Source organism: Prionailurus viverrinus, chromosome D1 (genome assembly GCF_022837055.1).
Source record: "Prionailurus viverrinus isolate Anna chromosome D1, UM_Priviv_1.0, whole genome shotgun sequence".
Classification (NCBI taxonomy): Eukaryota; Metazoa; Chordata; class Mammalia; order Carnivora; family Felidae; genus Prionailurus; species Prionailurus viverrinus.
In genome coordinates this window covers 65,479,677-65,506,796 of record NC_062570.1, presented here as the reverse complement: position 1 = coordinate 65,506,796, position 27,120 = coordinate 65,479,677, and the positions used below count along the sequence as shown (strand labels likewise).

The 27,120-nt window shown below is 36.6% G+C and overlaps 1 protein-coding gene across 7 annotated transcripts in view; it reads left to right on the top strand.

The window, feature by feature from the left end:
- STK33 (serine/threonine kinase 33) overlaps positions 1–27,120 on the top strand; it is a 168,831-nt gene that overhangs the window by 88,897 nt on the left and 52,814 nt on the right. For 5 of the 7 annotated variants that reach the window (XM_047823936.1, XM_047823931.1, XM_047823934.1 and 2 more), the window contains exons 2-6: positions 11,811–12,201; positions 13,498–13,611; positions 17,883–17,996; positions 20,405–20,509; positions 25,678–25,816. In XM_047823936.1, coding sequence (XP_047679892.1) covers positions 11,977–12,201; positions 13,498–13,611; positions 17,883–17,996; positions 20,405–20,509; positions 25,678–25,816 — 697 coding nt within the window. In that variant the 5' untranslated portion in view covers positions 11,811–11,976. Of the gene's footprint in view, positions 1–6,543; positions 6,607–11,810; positions 12,202–13,490; positions 13,612–17,882; positions 17,997–20,404; positions 20,510–25,677; positions 25,817–27,120 lie in introns of those variants that run through there. The other 2 variants (XM_047823933.1, XM_047823937.1) reach the window with 2 other exon arrangements.

Genomic DNA, 27,120 nt, shown 5'->3' with positions numbered 1-27,120 from the left:
AACAAGATCATCTATATGCTGCCTACAAGAGACTCATTTTAGATCTAAAGACACCTGCAGATTGAAAGTGACAGAGAACCATCTATCATGCTAATGGATGTCAAAAGAAGACCAGAGTAGCCATACTTATATTAGACAAACTAGATTTTAAAACAAAGACTGTAACAAGAGATGAAAAGGAAATTATATCATAATTAAGGGATCTATCCATCAAGAAGATCTAATAATTGTGAATATTTATGCTTCCAATGTGGAAGCACCCAAATATATAAATCAATTAATAACAAACATGACAAAATTCATTGATAATAATACAATAATAGTAGGGGGCCTTTAATACCCCACTTACAACAATGGACAGATCATCTAAGCAGAAAATCAATAAGGAAACAATGGCTTTGAATGACACACTGGACCAGATGGACTTAACAGATATATTCAGAATATTTTACCCTAAAACAGCAGAATACATATTCTTCTTGAGTGCACATGGAACATTCTCCAGAATAGATCAAATACTTGGCCACAAATTAGCCCTCAACAGGTACAAAAAGACTGAGATCATATCATGCATATTTTCAGATCACAACACTATGAAACTTGAGGTCAACCACAAGAAAAAATTTGGAAAGCGCTCAAATACATGAAGGTTAAAGAACATCCTACTAAAGAATGAATGGGTTAACCAGAAAATTAAAGAAATAAAAAAATACATGGAAACCAATGAAAATGAAAACACAACAGTCCAAACCCTTCAGGGTGCAGCAAAGGCAGTCCTAAGAGGAAAGTATATTGCAATTCAGGCCTATCTCAAGAATCAAGAAAGGTCCCAAATATACACCCAAACCTTACACCTAAAGGAGCTAGAAAAGGAGCAGCAAATAAAACCTAAAGCAGCAGAAGGGAAATAATAAAGATTAGTGCAGAAATAAATGATGTAGGAACAAAAAGGCTCAGTAGAACAGATAAATGAAACTAAGAATTTGAAAGAATTAATAAAATTGATAAACATAGCCAGACTTATCAAAAAGAAAAGAGATAAGACCCAAATAGATAAAAATCACGAAAGAGATCACAACAAACACCACAGAAATACAATTATAAGAGAATACTACGAAAATTTATATGCCAACAAACTGGGAAATCTGGAAGAAATGGACAAATTCCTAGAAACATATAAACTACCAAAACTGGAAAAGGAAGAAATAGAGAATTTGAACAGACCTGTAAGCAGCAAAGAAATTGAATCAGTAATCAAAAATCTCCCAACAAACAAGAGTCCTGGGCCAGATTGTGTCCCAGGGGAATTCTATCAGACATGTAAAGCAGAGTTAATACCTATTCTCAAACTGTTCCAAAAAATAGAAATGGGAGGAAAGCATTGAAACTCATTCTATGAAGCCAGCATTACCTTGATTCCAAAACCAGACAAACACCCCACTAAAAAGAATTACAGGCCAATGTCTCTGATGAACCTAGATTCAGAAATTCTCAATAAGATACTAGCAAATCGAATGCAACAGTACCTGAAAAGAATTATTCACCATGATCAAGTGGGATTCATTCCTGGGCTGCAGGGCTGGTTCAGGATTTGCAAATCAATCACCAGGATATACCACATTAATAAAAGAAAGGATGAGAACCATATGATCCTCTCAATAGATGCAGAAAAAGCATTTGGCAAAATACAGCATCCTTTCTTGATAAAAACCCTCAAGAAAGTAGGGAGGGGTGCCTGAGTGGCTCAATTGGTTGAACTTCCAACTTCAGCTCAGGTCATGATCTCACAGTTCGTGGGTTCGAGCCTCGCATTGGGCTCTGTACTGACAGCTCAGAGCATGGAGCCTGCTTCAGATTCTGTCTCTCTCTCTGCCCCTCCCCACTCCTGCTCTGTGTCTCTCTCTTTTTCTCAAAAAGTAAATAAACATTAAAAGAATAAAAAAATAAAAGCAAGTAGGGATAGAAGGAACATACCTCAAGATAATAACGGCCATATATTAAATAAAGACCCACTGCTAATATCCTCAATGGGGAAAAACTGAGAGCTTTCCCCCTAAGGTCAGGAACATAACAGGGATGTCTACTCTCACCACTGTAGTTCAACATAGTACTGGAAGTCCTAGCCTCAGTAGTCAGACAACAAAAAGAAATTAAAAGCATCCAAATAGTCAAGGAAGAAGTCAAACTTTCACTCTGCAGATGTCATGATACTTTGTGGGGAAAACCTGAAAGACTCCACCAAATACTGTTAGAACAGATCCATGAATTCAGCAATGTTGCAGGATGTAAAATCAATGTACAGAACCCAGTTACATTTCTATACACCAATAGTGAAGCAGAAGAAAGAGAAATCAAAGAATTTATCCCATGAACAGTTTCACCAAAAGCTGTAAGATACCTAGGAATAAACCTAACCAAAGAGGTAAAAGAGCTGTACGCTGAAAACTAGAGAAAGCTAATGAAAGAAATTGTAGAAGACACAAAGAAATGGAAAAACATTCCATGTTCATGGATTGGAAGAACAAATATTGTTAAAATGTCTATACTACCAAAAGCAATCTACACATTCAATACAATCCTTATCCAAATAATACAAGAATTCTTCACAGAGCTACAACAAAGAATTCTAAAATTTGTATGGAACCAGAAAAGACCCCGAATATCTAAAGTAATGTTGGGGAAAAAAACCCACCAAAGCTGGAGGCATCATAATTCCAACTTCAAGCTGTATTACAAAGCTGTAATCATCAAAACAGTATGGTACTGGCACAAAAACAGACACATAGATCAATGGAACAGAATAGAGAATCCAGAAATGGACCCACAAACGTATGGACAACTAATCTTTGACAAAGCAGGAAAGAATATCCAATGGAATAAAGACAGTCTCTTCAGCAAATGGTGCTGAGAAAACTGGACAGCAACATGCAGAAGAATGAAACTAGACCACTTTTTTACACCGTACTGAAAAATAAAATTGGATGAAAAACTTAAGCGTAAGACAGGGAACCTAGAGGAGAAAACAGGCAACAATGTCTTTGGCCTCAGCCACAGCAACTTCTTACTTGACATGTCTCCTGGGGCAAGGGAAAGAAAAGCAAAAATGAACTGTTGGGACCTCATCAAGATAAAAAGCTGCACAGCAAAGAAAACAATCAACAAAACTAAAAGGCAAGTGATGGAATGGGAGAAGATATTTGCAGATGACGTATCAGATAAAAGAGTTAGTATCCAAAGTCTATGAAGAACTTACCATACTTAACACCCAGCAAACAAATAATCCAGTGAAGAAATGGGAAGAAGATACGAATAGACACTTTTCCGAACAAGACATCCCAATTCCAAAGAAGTCATCCCGATGACTAACAGACGCATGAAAAGATGCTCAACATCACTCATCATCAGGGAGATACAAATCCAAACCACAATGAGATACCACCTCACACCCGTCAGAATGGCTAACATTAACAACTCAGGCAACAACAGATGTTGGCAAGGATGCAGAGAAAGAAGAACACTTTTGCACTGCTGGTGGGATTGCAAACTGCTAGAGCCACTCTGGAAAACAGTGTGGAAGTTCCTCAAAAAATTAAAAATAGAACTACTCTACGACCCAGCAATTGTACTACTACATTTATCCAAAGGATACAAAAAAATGCTGATTTGAAGAGGTACATGCACCCCAATGCTTATAGCAGTGTATCAACAATAGGCAAATTATGGAAAGTGCCCAAATGTCCATTGACTGACAAATGGATAAAGAAGATGTGGTATATATATACAATGGAACATTACTCAGTGATCAAAAAGAATGAAATCTTGCCATTTGCAACAACATGGATGGACGTGGAGGGTATTATGCTAAGAAAAATAAGTCAGTCAGAGAAAGACAGATATCATATGATTTCACTCATGTGGAATTTGAAAAACACAACGTTGTTGGCAGGGTGTTGGGTGGGGTATGGGCTAAATGGGCGATGGTGTTAAGGTGGGCACTTGTTAGGATGAGCGCTGGGTGTTATATGTAAGTCAGGAATCACTAAATTCTACTCCTGAAACCATTATTACACTATATGTTACCTAACTTGGATTTAAATTTCAAAAAATAAATAAATGTCTGCTTCACCTCAGTTAATCATGAGGAGTGATTCATCTTTGTAGATTGTTAGGCCTAGAAGGAACCTCAAGACATCCTATTCTGTACTTAGAGACCTATGGTTTCCTGCCAATTGACTTTCCATCCTCTGCTTGGACATTTCTAGTGACAGAGATAGTCTTTCCTTTTATCTTCGATAGTTGTAAATGTTTGGAAGCCCTTTATATTAGATTGGCCTGCACTCCTGTTTTGAATCACATAGAAGTCTAATTCCTTATGCCTAATCCTTTTCATATTTATGAAGAGATCCTTCACATTCTCTTTGAGATATCCCTCCTTCATATGACCTATCTCTTTACTTTGCTGACTCTTCCTATATACCTGCCTATTTTTCTGCCTAAGTGATTTGTGATTCTGGCTCTTTCCCAGAAAACGAACACTCAGAAATTTTCTTTTTGCATAAGGACAGGCCTGTGCTGGCAGAAAAGGTACCTGATTTCAGGTTGCTTATAACGTACAGGGAGAAGACACTGGACAGCAACAGGAAAGAAATCAGGGAGAGGTTTCTTAGTTTTCTCCAATCTCTTTAAGCCAAACTTTCTTAGTGAAATCTCTGTTTGAATCTTAAACTGCCTGTATGGGGACCACATTTAAGACTGTCCCTCCAGATTACAGCCCAATCAGTGGAGAATATTATGCAAATTAAAATAGGAAAAAAACGTAATAGCACATATCAGCTATTGAACATTCTAAACATATCTGTAATGACATAAATTTTAAACACAGTGTAAATTGTCTTTAAGACAACACACACTCATTTCCCTAATCATGCCCTTAATGAAAATAGTGAACAACTGCTGGTCTCCTTGAAAATATAACACTGTGATCTAGGAAGCTCATCTGGCCCCTCTTTTGGCTCTGTGAGCATGTTGGGAAAACAAGTAGTTGAATAGTGAAGATACAGTCATTCAGCTTGGTCTGCATAATGTCAGACAATCCAGAAGGTTTTTTTCTTCCCTTGAATAGAACACATTTTTGACTGAATTGACTGACTGTTTAGGTTCCTTGTAGACACAGTCTTAGCAAAGAAAACTAAAAATTGCTTTTGGGGAAGAAAATTGTAGCTAGTTATATCTCATAAAACCATTCTTGTGTTCATTTTCTGGAGGAAATTGCTGCGAGTGTATCTTCTAGGGCCAATATGTAAGAGACCTTTTTATGCTTAAATAAAAGCTCAGAGATTTTCTGTCTCAGAGTTGTTCCATTGACTTGTCTTAGTTCTGAAAATAAAATGAAAACCTTTAGTCAAAAGAAAGCTCACACTTTAGTTAAATACTGACATAATTTGAACTTACTTTATTTGTTTACATTATGTCTAACACCTATGTTGTCCAGTCTTTGGAGATACGAAGAAACGCTATTATTATAGCAGAAGCTTCTTTGGTTTTCTGATACATTTTTTGGTACCTAAAGTCCTATTTAAACATAATTCCATGATTCCATAGAAAAATAGCTATTCATCTTTGTGTTTACATAAAGATATGTTAGGTTTGCAATGCTTGATTAAGTTTATGCCTCTAAAATATGAATGACATCATTTGGCCTGCTGGATAGTAGATTTATTTTAGTAAGAAATCTTTCAGATCAATTCATAAATGAGAAAGAAATAAATGTGAGTAAACATTTGTTCTATTTTGGTTTTTAAGCTATAATGATTAGAATTCAGTCAGCCAAAAAGAAATTAAATTTGAAATCTAGTTCTTGTTAAGAAACTTTGCATGCAGCTCTTCAGCCCATTGTTTTAGAATCTCTGTGGTATGAAAGTAGAACATTACTTTGGTAGATGTAATGGTTGGTAGGTTGGAGAGCAGAAAGAAACTCAGTGCGTAACAGGAACTCTGTGCCTTCTGAGTATAGCTCCTAAATGCAGCCAGGGCAATGGATAAATCAGAAACTGGAGCTAGAAGTTACTCAGAAGTCGACATCAGTGTCAGTGATGTGATGAAAATGTGATTTATTTTGAGAAATTGATGGAAAAATTAAAGGAAGTGCTTTCTGAGCAGAGCAAAGAAAAAGATAATTGTTTTAAGATACACACACACAAAAAAACCCATCTTGAACATGGGAAATTTATTATGTACAGATTCTGTTGAAAGTTTGTGGATAGATATACAGTAAATTTTGAAGGGTATGGAAAACATGCTTTTAGGAGTACTGTTTATAATGAAATAAACCTTTACATTATGAACTCTTCTTTCAGTTTCTTATAAAAAACACTATAAAGTCAGTATTCTTAATGCATGCATAAAACAATGCCTTACACATCTTACATGCAACTTTTCTACACCTGCAGAGAGAAAACAGTAGTTTCTCTACACAGAAAAGCTGTTATTTGCAGATCTACTCGGCTGCTCTGAGTCATTGATGGTTACAGGCTTTATATTTAACTTGAAAGGCAAAACAGTTTCTTCCAAGGCCTGAAGTTAAATCATTTCGCAAAGTGTATACAGGTATATTCTGGGTTTTCTTTGTCTTGCTAAATACACTTGAAAAACAAGGTCTAACATTTTTAAGACTGTGTGTGTGTGTGTTTGTTTAGTGGCATCAGTTGCATTCTTTTTTCCCTCCACATGCCAGGAGGGTCCTTTTATGTATCTTTTCCAGTGCTTGCCATTATGAGTTTTAATCACAGCAGGAGAATGCTTTTCACACAACTTTGATGGGGCCATACTTATTGGGATGGCTTGCCCATTATTTCTAGCTAAAATCTTGGACTATGCTGTACACATTATCTGGGGTTAATGTAAGTATAGCATTCAGGATTTTTGCATCTATTTGCAAATGAGATTGGCTTATAAGAATGCCTTTTTCTTTTTTGAGAACTGCTGTGGTCAGGTTTTGGTTATTCTTACTAAGTGAAATGAACTGGATGGCTTTTCATTACCCTGAAATAGTTTATAGGGGAATCATCTGGTCCCTAAAAGTAGGAAAGAACTTTGTAGAGAACTTCTTGAATGAAATGATAAGTGCTGTGAATAAAAATAAAGCAAGGTAAGAGGACAGAGTGAATGGGTCTGCTGTTTCAGATGAGGTAGTTAGAAAAGTTCTCTCAAGTGAGCAGAAACCACCATGAAAAGAGGGATCAAGCCATGCAATTATATGTGGAAGTGCATCTTAGGCAAAGGAAACAGAAGGGCCAAAGCCATAAGAACAGAATTTGGTTGACATATTCGAGGAACAGGGAGGATGCTAGCCTACCTAGAGCAAGGGAGGTAATGATAAGATATGAACTCTGAGTGATAGTGAGAAGTCTTTGTTTGGAGCCCTATAGGCAAAAATCAACAAAAGTATATTTCTTTGTCTTTTCTGTTCATCTGAAATTTTATTCTTTAATCATGTTTTTCTTTATTTTTGATTTGATTTGCTCATGTATATTTTTATCCTTTTTTCTGTTTTTTAATAAAGGTTTAAGAATACAAGTTTTCTTTTAAGTACAGCATTGGTTGCACTCTATAAGGTTCATGGTCATAAATCACATGGACATCTCTAAGCTACAAAAAAGGCTGGGAAATGGAAGGTTTTTATTTTGTTATTATTTAAAATTTTTTTAAATGTTTATTTTTGAGAGAGAGAGAGAGAAAGCGCACAAACAGGGGAGGGGCACAGAGAGAAGAGGACACAGAATCTGAGGCAGGCTTCAGGCTCTGAGCTGTCACCACAGAGCCCAACGTGGGGCTCGAACTCACAAGCTGTGAGATCATGACCTGAGCCAAAGTCAGATGCTTAACCGACTGAGCCACCCAGGCACCCCAGAAATGGAAGATTTTTAAATGAATGTACATGGCAGCCCTGGTCAAAATCAGGATTCTGATAGTAAGGAATAATGGGAGAATCAATATTGGATAAACTACTAGCAATATCATTCATGGGGTGCCTGGGTAGCTCAGTCAGTTAAGTGTCTGACTCTTGATTTCAGCTCAGGGCATGATCTCATGGCGGTGAGATAGAGCCTTGCATTGGGCTCCTCTCTAGGTGTGCAATGTGCTTTATATTCTCTCTCTCTGTCTCTCTCTCTCTCTCTTCCTCTGCCCCTCCCCAGCTCATGCTCTTGTGCTCTCTTTCTCTCTTTCTCTCTCTCAACAAAAAAAAATCTTTCATAGAATCCTGTCATTTTCTGGGAGATTTTTCCTGTAGATTCTATGCTATGCAAATTGTTACCAAACGTTGTGAAATGGAAGATACCCAACTTATTTTATGAAACTAGCCAGAAGCTTGTATCAAAACTAACAAAGATGGCTGAAAGGAAAATTATAGACCAGTTTAACTTATGAATGGAATTTTTAAAATTAATTAATTAAATTATTAATTTATATCCAAGTTATTCATACAGTGTGGCAATGATTTCAGGAGTAGATTCCTTAATGCCCCTTACCCTTTTAGCCCATCCCCCCCGACAACCCCTCCACAACCAACCCTCTGCTTGTTCTCTATATTTAAGAGTCTCTTATATGTTGTCTCCCTCCTTGTTTATATATATATATATATATGTGTGTGTTTATATATATATATATAATATATATATGTTTATATATATATATATTATATATATTTTTTAGCTTCCCTTCCCTATGTTCATCTGTTTGGTCTCTTAAAGTCCTCATATGAATGGGGTGCGTGGGTGGCTCAGTCGGTTGGGCAGCCGACGTCGGCTCAGGTCATGATCTCACAGTCCGTGAGTTCGAGCCCCGCGTCGGGCTCTGTGCTGACAGCTCAGAGCCTGGAGCCTGTTTCGGATTCTGTGTCTCCCTCTCTCTGACCCTCCCCCATTCATGCTCTGTCTCTCTCTGTCTCAAAAATAAATAAATGTTAAAAAAAATTAAAAGAAAAAGTCCTCATATGAGTGAAGTCATATGATATTCGTCTTTCTCTGACTAATTTCACTTAGCATAATACCCTCTAGTTCCATCCATGTAGTTGCAAATGGCAAGATTTTATTCTGTTTGATTGATGAGTAATACTCCATTGTATATATATACCACATCTTCTTTATCCATTCATCCGTCTATGGACATCTGGGCTCTTTCCATACTTTGGCTATTGTTGATAGTGCTGCTATAAACATTGCATGTGTACCTTTGAAACAGCACACCTATATCCCTTGGATAAATACCTAATAGTGCAAGTGCTGGGTCGTAGGGTAGTTCTTTTTTTAATTTTTTGAGGAACCTGCATACAGCTTTCCATAGTGGCTGCACCAGCTTGCATTCCCACCAACAACGCAAAAGAGATCCTCTTTCTCTGCATCCTTGCCAACATCTGTTGTTGCCTGAGTTGTTAATGTTAGCCATTCTGACAGGTGTGAGGTGGTATCTCATTGTAGTTTTGATTTGTATTTCCCTGATGATGAGTGATGTGGAGCATTTTTTCATGTGTCTGTTAGCCATCTGGATGTCTTCTTTGGAAAATTGTCTATTCATGTCTTTTGCCCATTTCTTCACTGGATTATTTGTTTTTTGGGTGTTGAGTTTGATAAGTTCTTTATAGATTTTGGATACTAACCCTTTATCTGATATGTCCTTTGCAAATATCTTCTCCCATTCTGTCGGTTGCTTTTTAGTTTTGCTGATTGTTTCCTTTTCTGTGCAGAAGCTTTTTATTTTCATGAGGTCCTAATAGTTCCTTTTTGCTTTTGTTTTCCTTGCCTCCAGAGATATGTTGAGTAAGAAGTTGCTGCAGGCAAGATCAAAGAGGTTTTTGCCTGCTTTCTGCTCAAGGATTTTGATGGTTTCCTGTCTTACATTTAGGTCTTTCATACATTTTGAGGGTTTTTTTTGTGTATGGTGGAAGAAAGTGGTCTAGTTTCATTCTTCTGCATGTTGCTGTCCAGTTTTCCCAGCACCATTTGCTGACAAGACTGTCTTTATTCCATTGGATATTCTTTCCTGCTTTGTCAAAGATTAGTTGTCCATACGTTTGTGGGTCCATTTCTGGATTCTCTATTCTGTTCCATTGATCTGAGTGTCTGTTCTTGTGCCAATACCATACTGTCTTGATGATTATAGCTTTGTAATACAGCTTGAAGTCCGGGATTGTGATGACTCCAGCTTTGGTTTTCTTTTTCAAGATTGCTTTGGCTATTCAGGGTCTTTTCTGGTTCCATACAAGTTTTAGGATTGTTTGTTGTAGCTCTGTGAAGAATGCTGTTGTTATTTTGATAGGGATTGCATGAATGTAATTGAAAGCCCCAAATACAAATGTATCAGTTTTTTAGCATCAGAAGAATCATCCATCATGATCATGTAGGGTTCATACTATTAAGTGTAAGAATGCCTTAATATTAGGAAATCTTTTTAAAGAACACAACATATCAAAAGATCCAATGAGAAAAAATATAATCACAATAGATAAGAATTGATAAAAGGTAGCACTCATTTCTGATTAGAAAACTAGTCCTAGACAACTAAAACCAGAAAGACATTTCTTCACTGAAATAAAGGTATCTAACTTTTTCTCCTGGTCAAGTTTATTCCAGTTCAAAGGATAAAAGTATATTCCATATATCCCTAGCCTTATCAATCTGTGACTACAAAACATACTTTTATGTAATATAGGAAATAGTATGGTAAAAAACCATAATAATGTACTCCCAGTTACTTCCGGAAGTTTCTCAAGGTATTCTCTTATATGTACTGCAGAGAACATTTCTCCTTCCTCACATCTTTCCAACTCACATCTTTCCAACTTGGCCACCATATAGCTGCCAATAACTCTAGTTAGGTAGAGTATGTCCAGTATGCTTGGCATACCTGTTTCTATGCTCCGGAAAAAATTGCACCCAGTAGTTCTTTTTTTCTTTCTTTTTTTTTTTTTTTGCTATTTGAGTATAAAAATGAAGATACTTCTAATATTGCCTTAGAGCTTTAGTAATAAGTAGTTTTATAAAATCAAATTGTCTACTCCATTGTGAGGTGTTAATATGAATTTGCCCTAATAATAAGCTGAGTAAGGTTTAAATTTTGAAACCACAGTAAATGAATGTTTTACATCACTATTTTTAAGCCTTTATTTTAAATTATTTTTTCTTTTTTTACCACAGCCCGCATTAAGAAGAGGGAGTGGATGGGTGAGCTAGGTGAAGGGGATTAAAAGATACAAACTTCCAGTTATAAGTCACAGGGGCGTAAAAAGTACAGCACAGGAAATAGAGTCAATAATATTATAATAACTTTTTATGGTGATAGATGGTAACTAGACTTATGGTGATAATTTTGTAATGTATATAAATGTTGAATCATTATGTTGTATACCTAAAACTAATATACTATTATATGTCAATTATACTTCAATAAAAAGTATCTCTTATATTGTGACTCATACTCATACACAAACATTCTCTATATGTGTATTTACATAATTAGAAGTTTCATAGAAGTTACCAAGGATCTATATTATCCTCTTAGAATTAAAAAAAATTGATGTCAACCCACCAAATTGATTTCCCTAGACCATGCTTTTCAGCAATTTATGGTTATTAAATTTTGAAAGATGAAAATCCATTGGTTTTTAGAAATATGTCCTAATTTTGTTGTAAATATTAACTTTTCACGTATAGGCAGGATGCTTTTGGTGCTAACTCTAAGTTTTTCTCTAACTTATAGGAGGGTGACAGAATCAGAAATAACCTTCTAAATTATTGTTTATTTTCTTTATGCAGCTCTCATGTGTGAATATAAGTATAGTGCATCAGTACTGTAAAGACCTCACCAACTGGAACTTACAGTTTTCACCATCAGCTTACCTTATCCCTTTTGGTCTGGTTCTTTTCCTCAAGGAGTGGAAACTTCTTTCCTTCAAGTTGCTTTAGTTGCAGAGTTAAGCAAATGGCCAATAGTGGGTTTGGTAAACAATGCGCAAAATGCTCCAACTGTTCATCTACTTCTAAGCAAGATGTACTGTATGTATGTGCCTGTAGAAGAAGGCTTTCTCCAATCTCTGTGGTGGAAATGTCTCAAGAATCAAGCATGGGCAGCTCAGAATATGAAGTTTCAGCAGACAGAAAAAAAGAAAACCAACCCATCACAGATAGTGCCTCTGGGAAAGTTATGGTAAATATTGAAGTTTCTATATCCCAACACAAGTTAACATCCTATTTCCTAATCCCATCCTTAGCTTGATCCATATCCCTTGGTCCCTTGTCAGCTAAATCATTGCCTTCTTAACTATTAAAGGAACATTTATTGCTTATGTGAGAGGTGAGCAAAATTGGTTAGTAATTTCTTTTATGATAATTCCATCCACTGTTGAGTTCCATGATCACAAATAATTTTGAATGTTATTCCAGCTTCTTTAGTTTTTAATGGTTTATACAGAAATGAATTGGCTTTCAAATTGGATTAAATCTGAATTTGGGCCATTGTTATAGTGAAATATAGGGTGGTTATTATTTATGACAATTTCTGGTTATCTAGATGGAATATCAAATATACTTTGCAAAGCTGATGTATGTTAGTTACAATCTATGACTACCTGGTAGGATTGGTTTGCGGGGTATTTTACCTTTATGGAAAAGAGGCAGTATGGAAGATTGTAGTTGATACAGCACAACTTTGGAGACTGAGAGCAGTAAGTTTTATTTTTATTTATTTATTTATTTGTTTGTTTGTTTGTTTGTTTATTTATTTATTTAAATATGAAATTTATTGTCCAATGGTTTGCATACAACACACAGTGCTCATCCCAACAGGTGCCCTCCTACCCCCCATCAACCCTCAGTTTATTCTCAGTTTTTAAGAGTCTCTTACGGTTTGGCTTCCTCCCTCTCTAACTTTTTTTTTTCTTCCCCTCCCCCATGGTTTTCTGTTAAGTTTCTCAGGATCCACATAAGAGTGAAAACATATGGTATCTTTCTTTGTATGACTTACTTCACTTAGCATAACACTCTCCAGTTCCATCCATGTTGCTACAAAAGGCCATATTTCATTCTTTCTCATTGCCAAGTAGTATTCCATTGTGTATATAAACCACAATTTCTTTATCCATAATCATCAGGTAAGTACTGATGGATTTGTGATGCAGGTTATCATGTAGACTTGCCTGGATTCAGGTGACTAGATTGAATGGCTGGCTTCTTATAGTCTCTTCTAGCGTAATAAGCCAATGAATCATATAGGACTTAGAATTTTAAAAAAGACAATAAAAAACACAATATTTCTTTTATACAATAAATATCATAGCACACATTTAAAAACAAAAAAAGACAATATTTCTTTTACACAATAAATATAGCACACATTAAAGATTTGTCATATTATTTAAATTAGGGTTCTTATTTTGTCAAGATACAAGTGTACTGTATTTGTACTACAAATATATCTTAATTTTTTTATTCCTTTTGGTGTAAGCCCTCGAAAACCTCCAACGTGGAGAGAAAAACGTCTCAACAACAATGGAGTCGGGGAAACATTACAGAAGGAAAAGTTCCTCACATAAGGATGGACAACGGAGCTGCTATTCGGGTATATAGAAAGCAAAATGAAACTTCTAGGAACTTGTAACTCAATAGTTAGTGGCAAAAATGATTTAAAAATTAGTTTCTAAGGAAAGGAAGGAAAGAAAAGAGAAAATTAATCAGTTTCAAGTATGCCGAAGTCTTTACCAAAGAAAATGCAGACTAATTGTTTTTTCTGCTTATAGTGAACCAAATAGACTTTAATTAAAGCAGAGGACATTTTTTGTAGTAAAATGAGAACATTTTGGTCATTATGTCTTGCCTGTTGCTGAGAACAATCTTGGGGTCTTTGTGTAGACCTCTTGAAGACAGAGAAAGACCAGATGACTTGAAATGGTTTGGCTGTTCATTTCCTTGATGACTGGTACTGAGGCCAGAATTTTCCTCATGGACCCCTCCATTTTTTCTAGACTGTGATGGGATGGGTACCAATATTACTCTTCTAAGGATTCTAATTATTATGGTTTGAATATTATTACCATTTTAGAAATTAACATGTGTTCCTTTAACATCACATTAAAAGAACCACAATAAGAACAACTAGAAGAAGAAAATTGAATTAACATTAAATAACTTTTTTTTTGACATTTATTTATTTTTGAGAGAGAGAGAAAGAGAGAGAGAGAGGTGGAAGGGCAGAGAAAGAGGGAGACACGGAATCTGAAGCAGGCTCCAGGCTCTGAGCTGTCAGCACAGAACCCTATGCAGGGCTTGAAGTCATGAACTGTGAGATCATGACCTGAGCCAAAATTGGTTGCTTAACTGACTGAGGCACCCAGGCGCCCCAACATTAAATAACTTTAAAAAGTGTGTTAAGAGGTGTTTGACAATTTACTTGAAGTGATCAGAAAAACTTCCTGAGAATTCTAACCTGAAAAATTTAATTCTTCCACTTTAAATAAAAGGCCTGTATTTTTGGGGGGGGATGCCTGAATGGCTCAGTAGGTTAAGTGGCCGAGTCTTGGTTTTGGCTCAGGTCATGATCTTATGGTTCATGGGTTCTAGCCCTGCACCCAGCTCTATAGTGATGGCACGGAGCCTGTTTGGGATTCTCTCTTCCTCTCTCTCTCTGCCTCTCCCCCACTCACTCTCTCTGTCTCTCTTTCAAAGTGGATATATAATTAAAAAAAAATAGATAAATAACCTGTATTTTTAAAAAATCCACAACTTTACTGAATTTTAAATTTAGCCCTAAAAGCTTTTATAAAAGCAAAATATGTTCATTGTAAAATATTAGGAAAATATAGATATAAAGTGAAGAAAATAAAAATCATGAACCAGATATAACCGAATTTAAAATTTATTACTTTTATTTTTTCTATACATGTATGTCTTACTCTATTTTTTCTTTCCAGTTCTTTTCCTGTTGTAAATTATGAAACATTTCAAATATATACATATTTTTAAGGAAATAATCTTAACTAGCATAACTGAAGTTTTTCTTGTCCTATTAAATGGACAGGATCATTTTAAAGTTTTTAAACATTTTGGAAGAGTATAAAAAAGGAATTAAAGTCCTCCAAAATTCTATCCAGTGATAGCTACTCTTAATGTTTAGATGACCATCTTTCCAGATATCAATGTCAGCACCTTCACATACCCACATTTTCATAATGGGATCATATCATACATGCATTCATACTCTACACTATATCATTCTATGTCAATAGAAATAGATCTATATTACCATTTTTATAGCATCCTCTTAAGATTATTACAAACAAGAAGTAATTTTCTCCTTATTTTCACCACTATGTAATTATGTCAAAGCAGTTAGTTGAAGAAAAAGATTAGTTTATAAAACTAGTTGGGCAATAGAGCTATTTCTATATCCATTCCTCATTTAAAATATCCTATTTAAACAGTGTTAAAATACTGTGTCCAAGTTGTGGTTCTATATGTTAAAAAAGCAAATGAGAGTTTTCTCATTTAAAGTAAAAGAAAAATTGGAGAAATAGTTATATAGTTTATATCATTTTGTTCTGTGGAAAACAAAAGGGATAAATGACCATTTAAATTGAGATTTTACTCATTTTTCATAATACATAATTGGGAGTTACATATAAATATAATAAAAATAAAATATTTGTCTTTTTTTAGTCATAGTTTTTCTGATTTTGATTCTCACCGTTAAGTGGTTGTAGGAAGAAGGAAGGGAAAAAGTAATTATAAATCACTGAAAGTCCCATCTTGGGAACCATCACCTGGGCAGGATGTACCCTGTGTGAGTCCAGGAGTTGCCATTTGCATCATTCAAGACCATAAATCCAACATTCTTACCCCAGGGTTCAACTCCACATAACTGGTCTGTCACTTCTCACAGGTGTATATATGTAGAAGGTTCCTGGCTGGCTGGCTTGCTGACTGAATTTGTTGATTGATTCATTCATTTACTGATTCATTCATTCATTCATTCATTCCATATTTGCACTGCTGTTCCTGTGGAATGCCTTCCTTGCTTTGTTTGCTTGGATGATAGAAAAAAGATTCCTGATTATTTGCTTTTGTTCCCTCACATGCTGATCTCAGAAGCCATCTCTTTTGTAATGTTTTCCCCTATTCTCCCAGTATTTTAGCTGTGGTCTCTGGCCCCAATGTTGTTTTGTATTTTTTTTTAACTTAAGACTTTATAACTTAAGTGATAATCTTGTCTCTTGAGTAGCTTACAAATTCTGAGAAAACAGAAATTGTGTTTTATCCATTTTTGTATAAAATATGTACACAAGGAACTATCTAAGGAAAGTCTAACATGTTGAAGCCAAACATTTCTTCTTTCTTCCTTCCTTCTTTCCTTCCTTCCTCCCTCGGTGTCTCCCTCCCTCCCTCCCTTCCTTCTTTTCCCCACTATGTGCTAAGCATGAATGTTTTACCTACAAAGTTTCAGGGTAGGCTTTTTAAAGGATACAGAAGAAACAGCTTCTTAAGCTTCTAGACCATCTTGGAAGAAAAACATGAACCAAAGTATTTGTAAGAAAGAGAGTAATAATAATACGTGAGGACCAATGCATACATACTGAGGGAGGTCAAAATAATGGAACAATTACCAAGGTGCAAAGTCGGGGAACTCCTTCGTGAAAGAGATAAGTAATTAGTTGGGCATTAAATCTTTTTTTATGAAAGTAAGACAGGAACGTAAGCAGCAGAAGATATGAAGATTAGCAGCTAATTTATCTCTTGCACGGCAAAGGTGAAAGTGGTTGCAGAGAAATAGAGTAGCATCTCCAGGGAAGGCTTTGACTGCTGACCCAGCAGAGGCTTCACCTAGTGGCATTACTTTAGATGTTTTGTCGTATTATAGTCCCCAGGCATCATGTGTCCAGAAAGTCTTATTAATACCCTGATATTGATTTGGATCAAGGAGACTGCCCCAACCAAACAGGAAAAGAAAGTGTAAATGAGTTACATGTTGGTTATTTTACAATGAGAACCAGGATGCTGGTGTTGGCAAAAATAGTGCATTATTATTTTTTAAATAATCTTAACTTCTATTGGATGCTTACTATGTTCTAGGTGCTATGCTTTTTTAAAAAAGTTGAAGTGTAGTTGACATACAATGTTACATTAGTTTCAGTTTCAGGTGTACAACCTAGTGATTCGACAATTCTACTCATTATGCTATGCTCATCATGGGAAGTGCAGTTACCATCAGAAGTTAAATAATATGTGGGAGGATTCTTGGTCTGGATAGCGTTACTATGGATGGTTTTTATTTTCTTCTCAGTGCTGACTTACATTAAAATTTCTGTCAGATACTGCTTTTTCTAAAACAAAAGGAATGAAACCACTAAAGTGCTTTTAAATAGAAATAATGAAGTAAAGAAAAAGTGTTACTTGGTAAACGGCAAAGCAGCTATTCAGTGGTTAATAGGTGTTGATTTTATAATACAGCTCTCTGAATTTGGGGATAATTTCTTTGGTAAATGTATTTTATACACACAAACACACATTCATGTATGCGTTAATATTCCATTCCTCCTCTTTCTTACGAAGACATTTCATTCATTGTAGTTTGTAAGAGATTCATCTTGATACTTTTGAGGTTTTCTGTATGTCTCCATTGGGATGTTCATGGTTTTTCCTCCAAAGGGCAATTAATGAGATTTGCCAAAACTCATTTTTGGTTAATTAATATCAAATAGGTGGCATCTTCTATTTGATTTTACCCTGGAGCAGAAACTCTCTTCCCTTGGTTGGGTATCTATCAGTATTATGTGTTCATTTTTAATACCTGATGAATACCTGATGAAAGAGACAAAGGAGCTCTTATTTTTTATCTAGGAAATCTATACCTTTGGAAGAATATTGGGACAAGGGAGCTTTGGAATGGTCTTTGAAGCTACAGACAAGGAAACAGAAACTAAGTGGGCAATTAAAAAAGTGAACAAAGACAAGGTAAGACTTATTAGCAGCATCACACTGAGGGCATGGTGCCAGGGCAGGGTGGGGTAGGCGGTATAGTTTTCACACTAACAGCTGCCTCTGAGGGCAGGGCCTGGGCTGTTCCCCTGGATAAGTGTGGCCATTTCCCTAGCCTTCTGGGAAGGGACCTATTCTTGAACTCATGTATCTGGGAAAAGCAAATGAAGGACCAACTAATGTAACCAGTATGACCAAATAAGGGTAAAGTTCTTCGGAATGAGTTGAAAGTAAGGGCTGATTCTATGTCTGTGTAGCTGTAGGGCTAAGGGCTAGATATGGCTTAGCTAGACTGAAGTCTCAGTGTTCTCTCCCAGTGTAGTTCCAACGGCTTTCCTCCTATCCTTTCCTCTCCTTTGATTCCCTATATCCTCATTGTTAGCTAAGTCTCTGATTATTCATCCCACCTGCTCTTCCCGTTTGAACCACTTTTTCAGCAACTGTCAACTGTGCTGTTTACTTGTAGCCACTGTTTTTCTCACTGGATTTCTCCTGGAGTGGACAATGACTGGGCTTGTCTTTAAGAGAGAGTCTAGCTTCTCAGGCTTTACACCTGATCATTTCATCAGCTTTTAAAAAACCTCTGTGCCTGGGAAAAGACAAAAGACGGTGTTTTTTTTTCTTGGGTTTGTGATGATTAATACTACATTTACAAAGTGAAATAGTAAGTTTTATGTATTCTTTAAAACAGACTATAGAAAATTACATACCATTTCTCTCTAAAGTTTAATAAAATAACATACAAATCCTAATAAAGGGAGATCTAGAGACTTTCTGGAAATCTTTAGAATTCTAGAACCATTGTGCTACATGGGATGTTGTTTCCTTTGCCCCTTTGGTGTCAGGGAGCGCTAGGGGTTAGATTTTAGGGTTATATAGTAGGGTACCTGCATGCAACTTTAGGATTTCAAAATCTTGCATACACATACTGATGATGAGCATTTATAGGCACTAATATAGTAAAATAAATTTATATACTCAATTTATGAATTGGACAATATATTTTACTGCATTATATGCAGGTTAGGCCATTTGGGGAGGGAGGTAGGAATGGAATTGAGACTTGTATTAGGAGAAATTGTGGTAACTTTCCATGTCTAGTCTAGATAAGAATTCACTCCTCACAGTTACTGTTTCTCTTGACCCTCTAGGATAACCTTTACTTGTTGACTTTCACCCTAGGGCGTAGTGGTAGGCAGTTTCCTACTCATTCTGAGATGGTAATGGTTGAAGGGTAAAGGTAATTGGATGCAGGGATGACTCTAGGTAAAATTTTAACTAGGTAAAATTTGCCATGTGATCCATCTTTTTGCAGTCCTTGAAGAACTATTACGCATTTTCTAACCTTGGTGGTGGCATGGGGGTGGGGCAGAGGGATAAGACCTTTGTCGTCCCTTTCAGGGATGTTTTATGTGAATAAGGGCAATGCTGGTAATTTAGATATCAATAAGGGGGGATGATTGGGGTGGTGGTAATGGTGGTGAGGGTAGAAAAGGCCCTTCTAGAATTTCTGAGATGACTGTAGAAAAATCAATTGTACCCTGATTTGCGCTCCCTGGGATGTGCCTGCCTTTGCCTTTTGCCATCAGGTATGGTTAAAGGTTACATGTAAGGAGATAAAGCTGGAGTTAGGTTGGTCTGAAGGTAAGATCTCTCTGGGCTCTGTGCTGAAAGCTCAGAGCCTGGATCCTGCTTCGGATTCTGTGTCTCCCTCTCTCTGCCCCTTCCGGGCTCGTGCTCTGTCTCTCTGTCTCTCAAAAATGAATAAACGTTAAAAAAAAATTTTTGAAGGTAAGATCTCTCTCTCTGTCTCTCTCTTAGAAGCTGGGGGTATCAGGAAGTGACATATTGCAGGGCTAGGTGTAGAATCTCACTGCCTATTTTGTATATAAATACAAATATATAAATATGTAAATAAGAGCATATATATATATATATATATATGCACACATATATCTTCAAAACAAAACAACAAAAGAAAAACATTTTGTTTTTAGCTTCTCCAAATGATGTCACTGGAAAGTAGATTTTGGTTTTATTATGCTAACATCACAGGATTAACATGATTTTGAAGGAAATACCAAAAGGCATTTTAAAAACTGGAACAATTCTCTCAGGGGACAGAGACCATGTTGTGGTTAATTTATAGAAACGGTCCAAGAAACAGATGTGGCTTGAGGCCAAATTATATATAACTTAAAATTGGACAAAGGAAAGAAGGGCCATAATTTAATCTTATTGTGGAAATAAGTTGCATATTATCGTTTGAAAAGGGAACTTCTCCAGAAAATGTAGGAAAAGATATAAAAATGACTGTAACTTTTATATTGAGGTTTGTATTAGTGACATTCATATGTGAAATCTATGCATCCTCATTGTGAAAGGCTGGAAGCTCTGCTGTGAAGCTACTTGAACGGGAGGTGAATATCCTGAAAAGTGTGAAACACGAACATATCATACATCTGGAACAAGTGTTTGAGACGCCTAAGGTAAGGCTTGTTCAGGTGCTGCACTTTGAAAGTTGTTACTATTACAGATGAACATCACTCCCTTCTGCAGTCACCCCTGTAGGGCACAGGTGTTCCTGTCTGTGGCATGTGTCTGTCACTGGAGATTGATGAGGGCATTCTGGAGGACTTTTATTATTGATTATATAATTAGGTGTCTGATGATTAGATTGATGTCTTTAGTGATATATCTGGGTGGCTTGTTGAAAACAAATGTTTACAATTGAAGCAACTTCATACACAAACAGATAGTAATTAGAGCTTCCTTAGAGATGGCTTTCCTTTTGTTTTGGGCTTTGGTGTCTCCATTAGAATCTCTTAGAATATTGTAATTTTGCAAGGTTAGCTTTATAAGAAAGTTGGCATGGGTATATTTGGCACTGTGTAGAAGATATTTTACCATCTGTGTTTTACCAATGTGTTTAATCTTCTTTCTTCCCTAGATGTTATCATTCTTCTCTTTAAATGCCTGTAATTTTTATTTACAGTTGTTCTGAAGCCTGAGTTATTTGCCATCGTGCCTCCAGATTGTTAAGTGCCTGTGGGTTTGGGCGTTTCTCTGCTTGGAGGCGGTATAATGTAGTGGTTAGGCATGTGGATTCTGGGCTCAGATTGCCTGTGCATTCGAATTCTGGCTCCACCACTTATTAGCCGGGAGACCATGTTGTCATCCAACCTCTCTATACTTTAGTTTCCTCATTTGTAAAATGGGTTTAATAATAGTATCAACCTCATTTGGTTGTGTGAGAAGGGAGACGATTCATTCTCAGAAATACCAAATAAAAGCAGTACTAAAACAGTAGTACTGTTACTACTGTCTAGTAACAGTAGGTTTACAACCTATTGGAAATATGTACAAATCTTCCCCACCCCCGCCCCCACACATAATGGAGTCCCAAACCCTTAGACACTTCGCTTCCCGGTTCTTCTTCCCCTCTCCGTTTCTGGGGCTTATTTTCGTGGGCTTTGCAGTGAGCATGAGCCAAAGAACAAAGGGAGGAGGGACTGAAAGTCTCTGCGTCACCTCAGGGAATGTACATTTGTTCCAATCAGATTACTTTTTGCCTTACGAGGTCTCGGCAATGCCCCGGTAAGGCTGTAACCTCTGTAGTACTCAGCCAGTGAGGAACCAGGGGAGGGACTCTTGTGCTAGGAAATAAATTATCTGCTGTAAATGCCCTGAGGGTGCCTGTCTGTCAGACACCCACTTGCAAGAATGTTGTTTAATTAAAGCCTCACTTCACTGTGCTCTGAGTCTCTGCATCCTTTGATTGGGCCGGTGGGTTTATTCCTTACAGTTGTTGAAGGATTAAATGGGAAAATGGATATAAAGCATCTGTCTCTTTAATTGTTAGCTATTGTTCTTTGTTGCCTTTGTCAGTTTCTGAGGCAGAATTAGTCAGTTTGGGTTATGTAGTATGCTTGATTCATTAGGAGTGCTTGATAACTATGAAAGGCCACAGTTATCCTTTATGGGAGCAGTATAGGGCAATGATGCCAAAAGTCTGTTCTTTTTAGTCTTCGAGTTGTTATTTTTTAATCCCCAAATCATGTTAAAATAGTTTTGCTCTGTCATCAGTTTTAATCAATTTGATTATATTGTGCCTTGCTGTAGTTTTCTTCATGTTTCTTGTGCTTGGGGTTCATGGAGCCTCTTAGATCTGTGAGTTTATGGTTTTTGTTTTTTTTTTTTTAAATATTTTTTTTTTAATTTTTTTTTTCAATGTTTATTTATTTTTGGGACAGAGAGAGACAGAGCATGAACGGGGGAGGGGCAGAGAGAGAGGGAGACACAGAATCGGAAACAAGCTCCAGGCTCTGAGCCATCAGCCCAGAGCCCAACGTGGGGCTCGAACTCACGGACCGCGAGATCGTGACCTGGCTGAAGTCGGACGCTTAACCAACTGCGCCACCCAGGCGCCCCAGAGTTTATGGTTTTTATCAAATTTAAGCAAATCATTGGCCATTATTTGTTCAAATGCTTTTTCTGCCTTCTACTCCAAGTATCCATGTTAGAATGTTAGGTTGCTTGATATTGTCCACAGCTTACTTTTTCCTTTGTTTTCTTTGGTATACTTTTCTTTGCGATGTCTTCAGATTCAGTAATCTCTTTTTCTGTAACATCATGTGTGCTACTTATCTTTTCCAATGGAAATTTGATTTGATTCTTTTCTGTATCTTCCATGTTTCTATTTAACATGTTCTATATTTACTCCTCCTTAAATATAGTTATAATAACTTATAGCATTCTTTTCTACTAATTTTATCATATATGTCATTTCTAGGTCAATTTCAATTGACTGACTTTTTTTTTTCCATTATGGGTTATATTTTCCTGCTTCTTTGTATGCCTGTTAGTTTTTGATAGGTTGCTAGATATTTTTATGTTCTTATAACTACTCTTGAGCTTTATTGCAAGACATAGTTAGTTGGAAACAGTTTGATACTTCTGAAGCTTGTTTAAGCTTTGTTAGATGATACCAGAGCAGTCTTTGATCTAGGGCTAGTTTTTTCTTACTACAGAAGTAAGACCCTTTGAGAGTACTTTACCTGATGTCCTGTGAATTATGAGATTTTCCACTTTGGCTAATGGGAATACAGGCTCTTTCTGGCCATGTGTAAGCTCCAGTTATTGTTCCCTCTGCTCCTCTTGCATGGTTCTTTACCCAGCTTTGGGCAGTTCCCTCATACACATAAACTGAACAGGACTCTGCTGAAGACTTGACGGGGAGCCTCTGCAAATCTATGGAGCTTTCTCTGTGTACAGCTTTCTCCTCTTTTGGTACTCTGCCCTGTGAAATTTAGTTGTCTTGGCCTTCCTGGACTCCCTGTTCAATTTCCTCAATTCATGGAGACTGTTAGGCTCTCTTTGTATTCCTTCTCACTGCCTCATGGCCTACAGATCCTCTCTGGACAGTAAGGTAGGATGATCATGGGGCTTGGCTCATGTGTTTCCCCTCTTTCAGGAGTCATCACCCTATGCTGCCTAATGTCTAATGTCTGAAAATTGCTGTTTTATATATTTTGTCCATTTCTTAAGTTGTTTCAGGAGAGAGGGTCAGTCTAGTCTCTGTTACTCCATCTTGGGCACAAGTGGGAGTCCAAATCTAGAATAGTTTGAAGGCAAAAGAAATTATCATCTGTGATTGGTTTGTTGTGGTGGTTTTGTTTGTTTGTTTGTTTTTTTAATGTATTGCTGGCCCTTGATTCACATAGGTCAGATCTGCCCCCTCTCCTCTCCTCCCCAACTCAAATACTTAGACCTTCTAGGTCATCTTAAAGATGAATGGAAATTGTTACCTTGACTGGGTAGACCATGGTATTAGAACTGTCATTAAGTCAGACTGTGTTATGTTTTTTTTGTGAATCCAAATGTTCTCCAGATCTACACAATGATTTCTAATAATTATAAAAAGACTTATAAAAAACTTTTATTGATATACCTTTTATCAACTTTCATATTTAAACTTGACATCAATTTATGTTGTAAGCACGGCTAAAGTAACTCTTCTTTCCAAATAGTTCACATACCACTTATGATCCCTACAGTGCTATCAGTGGAAATACGATGGCATAGTTCAAAAGCTTATTTATGTGTTAGACTTTGCACAATTCTTTAGTTACTTTTGAAATTCCAAAGCATCCTGAGGTTTAGTGGATTTGAATTTTGACTGTTGGAAGAAAGGGTGTTAATCTTCTATTCCTGTTTTCATGCTTGCTGATTGAATACAGATGCTGCATTAGTAGCGGCTATAGAATAGAATCAGACCCCCAAATTAAAAAAGAAATTACAAAAATTTAGCTGTGGAGGATGGAATGGGGCCGTGGAGGGTAGTCTACGACTGAGTAGCAACAGATATGAAAAAGGCTTGCATTTTAGTTGCCTGTGACTCTTTTTGACTCAAGAAATGACTTCTAGAAAACCCAAAGTGGTCTTAATATGCATCAACATAAAAAGCAAATATGGAAGAGGCATTTTACCCCTGGCTTTTTCCTGCATATAACCAGTTAGTTACTAAGTCCCGCTATTTCTTCCTCCTAGGTAATTTTCATGTAGTTTTCTTCTTCCCCTTCTTGTGTCCATTCTGTGCCTTGCATCTACCCCCTGTAAACAAAGGTCATCACACTATAGCATGCAAATCCAATCTGGCATGCTGCCTATTTTTTTTATGGCTTGTAAGCTAAGTTTTTTTACATTTTTAAATGGCTGAAAAAAATTTAAAGAGTAAATATTTGATGGCATATGAAAAGCATATGAAACTAAAATTTCAAAATCCATAGATAAAGTTTTGTTGTGTTGTTTATGGCTGCTGTTATGCTATAACAGCAGAGCTGAGTAGTTGCAAAAGAGATTGTACAACCTACAAAGGCAAAAATATTTACTATCCGGATCAAGCCTTTAGAGAAAAAGTTTGCTGAGCCCTGCTCTACATTGCTGTTAGAGTGTTCAGTTAGAAAGGCAGACTTAACAATAGCACACACCTTTCCCCCCGCTCCAGACACCAGCTTAAAAGACTTCAGTGACTCCTTACTGCATATGGGGGAAAAATTGCAAACTCCCCTGTGTGGCATCCAAGAATCTTTACAACCTGGCACTGACCTGTTTTTCCTAGCCTCGCCCCTCTCCACTCCACTGTTCACCACCCTACCAAACTCCCAGTACTAGTAACACTGAGATATCTGTTCTTCTTTCAACAGTCAGTGCTGTTTCAGTCTTTGGAGTTTTTGCAAATATCATGTGTTAATCCTGTTCTTACCCCCATTCTCTAAGCATAAGTCCCGATTCAGGTATAAAAACCTGCGTTTAGTGTTACCTCCTCAGTGAGCATTCTTTAAACAGAGGCTCCTTTCCTCTGTAACCTCATGGTATTTTGGCTACACTTCTTTGATTAACACATACCATACGATATTGTATTTCTGACTGTACTGTGAACTCCTTCAGGGTTAAGATCTATGCCTTATGCCTTGTTGTTCCTCTGGCATCCTGCAGAGTGTCTTGTGCATGATAGGTAATAAATAATTTTGAATGAGTAGATTGATGATTTAGATTATGATAATATTTCTACTATGTATGTGCAATATATAACATTTTAAAAATTCTCAACTGTATAATTTGCCCTCCCTCTCTCTTTTCAAAAATACAATGTCAGAAAATGTACCTGGTGATGGAGCTTTGTGAAGATGGAGAACTCAAAGAAATTCTGGATAGGAAAGGGCATTTCTCAGAGAATGAGACAAGGTGGATCATTCAAAGTCTCGCATCAGCTATAGCATATCTTCACAATAAGGGTAAGAAGAGGGTCATTCGGCTCGTTGACTCCATGAATGCAGATAGCACTTTTGTTTAAGAGTGATTGTATTCAGGATTCATAGTCACAGAAATAATCCCCACTAAAACAGAAAATTTTATTTTAAAAAACTTTCTAAAGTTTTTTTCTTTTTAAAACTTTAATTAAATATAATAAATATATTTTAATTAGAAACAAAGCAAGTATACATTACATTGTACACAGACAAGGATGAATATTTCTATTCAACACTTTGAAAAGCTGCTAATCTTATCAAAACAAAAGTAGACAAGTCAATAATAAAAGTGAAATTTCAAAACACTTATATTGTATGGAAGTGTTGAATCACTAGACGCCTGGAACTTATATTACACTAAATACTTATATACACTACACGCTAACTGGAATTTAAATAAAAATCTATATATTCTGTGTGTGTGTGTATATATATATATATATATTCTATATATTAAAATATATATATTCTAGGCTTTTTTGTTGTTGTTTTTTGTTTTTTAGATTTAATTTTTACAGCAGTTTTAGGTTTGTAGCAAAACTGAGCAGAAGGTATAGGGATATCCCGTCTACCCCTGTCCATACATGCACAGCCTCCTCCAGTTAGCAAGATCCCCACCAGAATGGTACACATGTTACAACTGATGAGCCTACACTGACACACTGTTATCACCCAAAGCCCATAGTTCACATCAGGGTTCACTCTTGGTGGTGTACATTCTGTCGGTTTTGAGAAACATATAATGACATGTATCTGCCATTCTAGTATCATACAGAATAGGTTCACTACCTTAAAAGCCACATGTAAAAATTATTCTAATTGCTTTACTGTTCTTTGATGTTACTGCCACTGCTTTTCCTCAGGCATCCCCTTTTTCTCTTCAAGGTTAATTTGGCTCCCACGTGACTTTAACACCTTCTCATTATACAGATGAGAGAAAAGTTTGTTCCAGAGAGGTGAAGTGACATGGTGAGGTGTGGCAGAGCTAGTATTAGAATGGACCCAGGGGTCCATTCCGCAGATATTTCCTGAGGGAGTTCTACATGTGGTTGGATCCAGAGTTAGAAAGATTAAAAGACAAGGCCCCACCCCTTAAGGAACTCAGCCTAGTGGGAGATTGAGTATAGAAAGCAAACTGTAATTCAGTGTGATAATTTCTCTAATGGAGAGCCATATACAGCGCAAGGAGCATAGGAATGTAAGTGCCTCAGTTGACCTGAAAAGCCAGAGAAGGATTCACAGAGGAAACAAATTTGAGCTGAGGAATACAAATTCAGACAAAAAAGAGG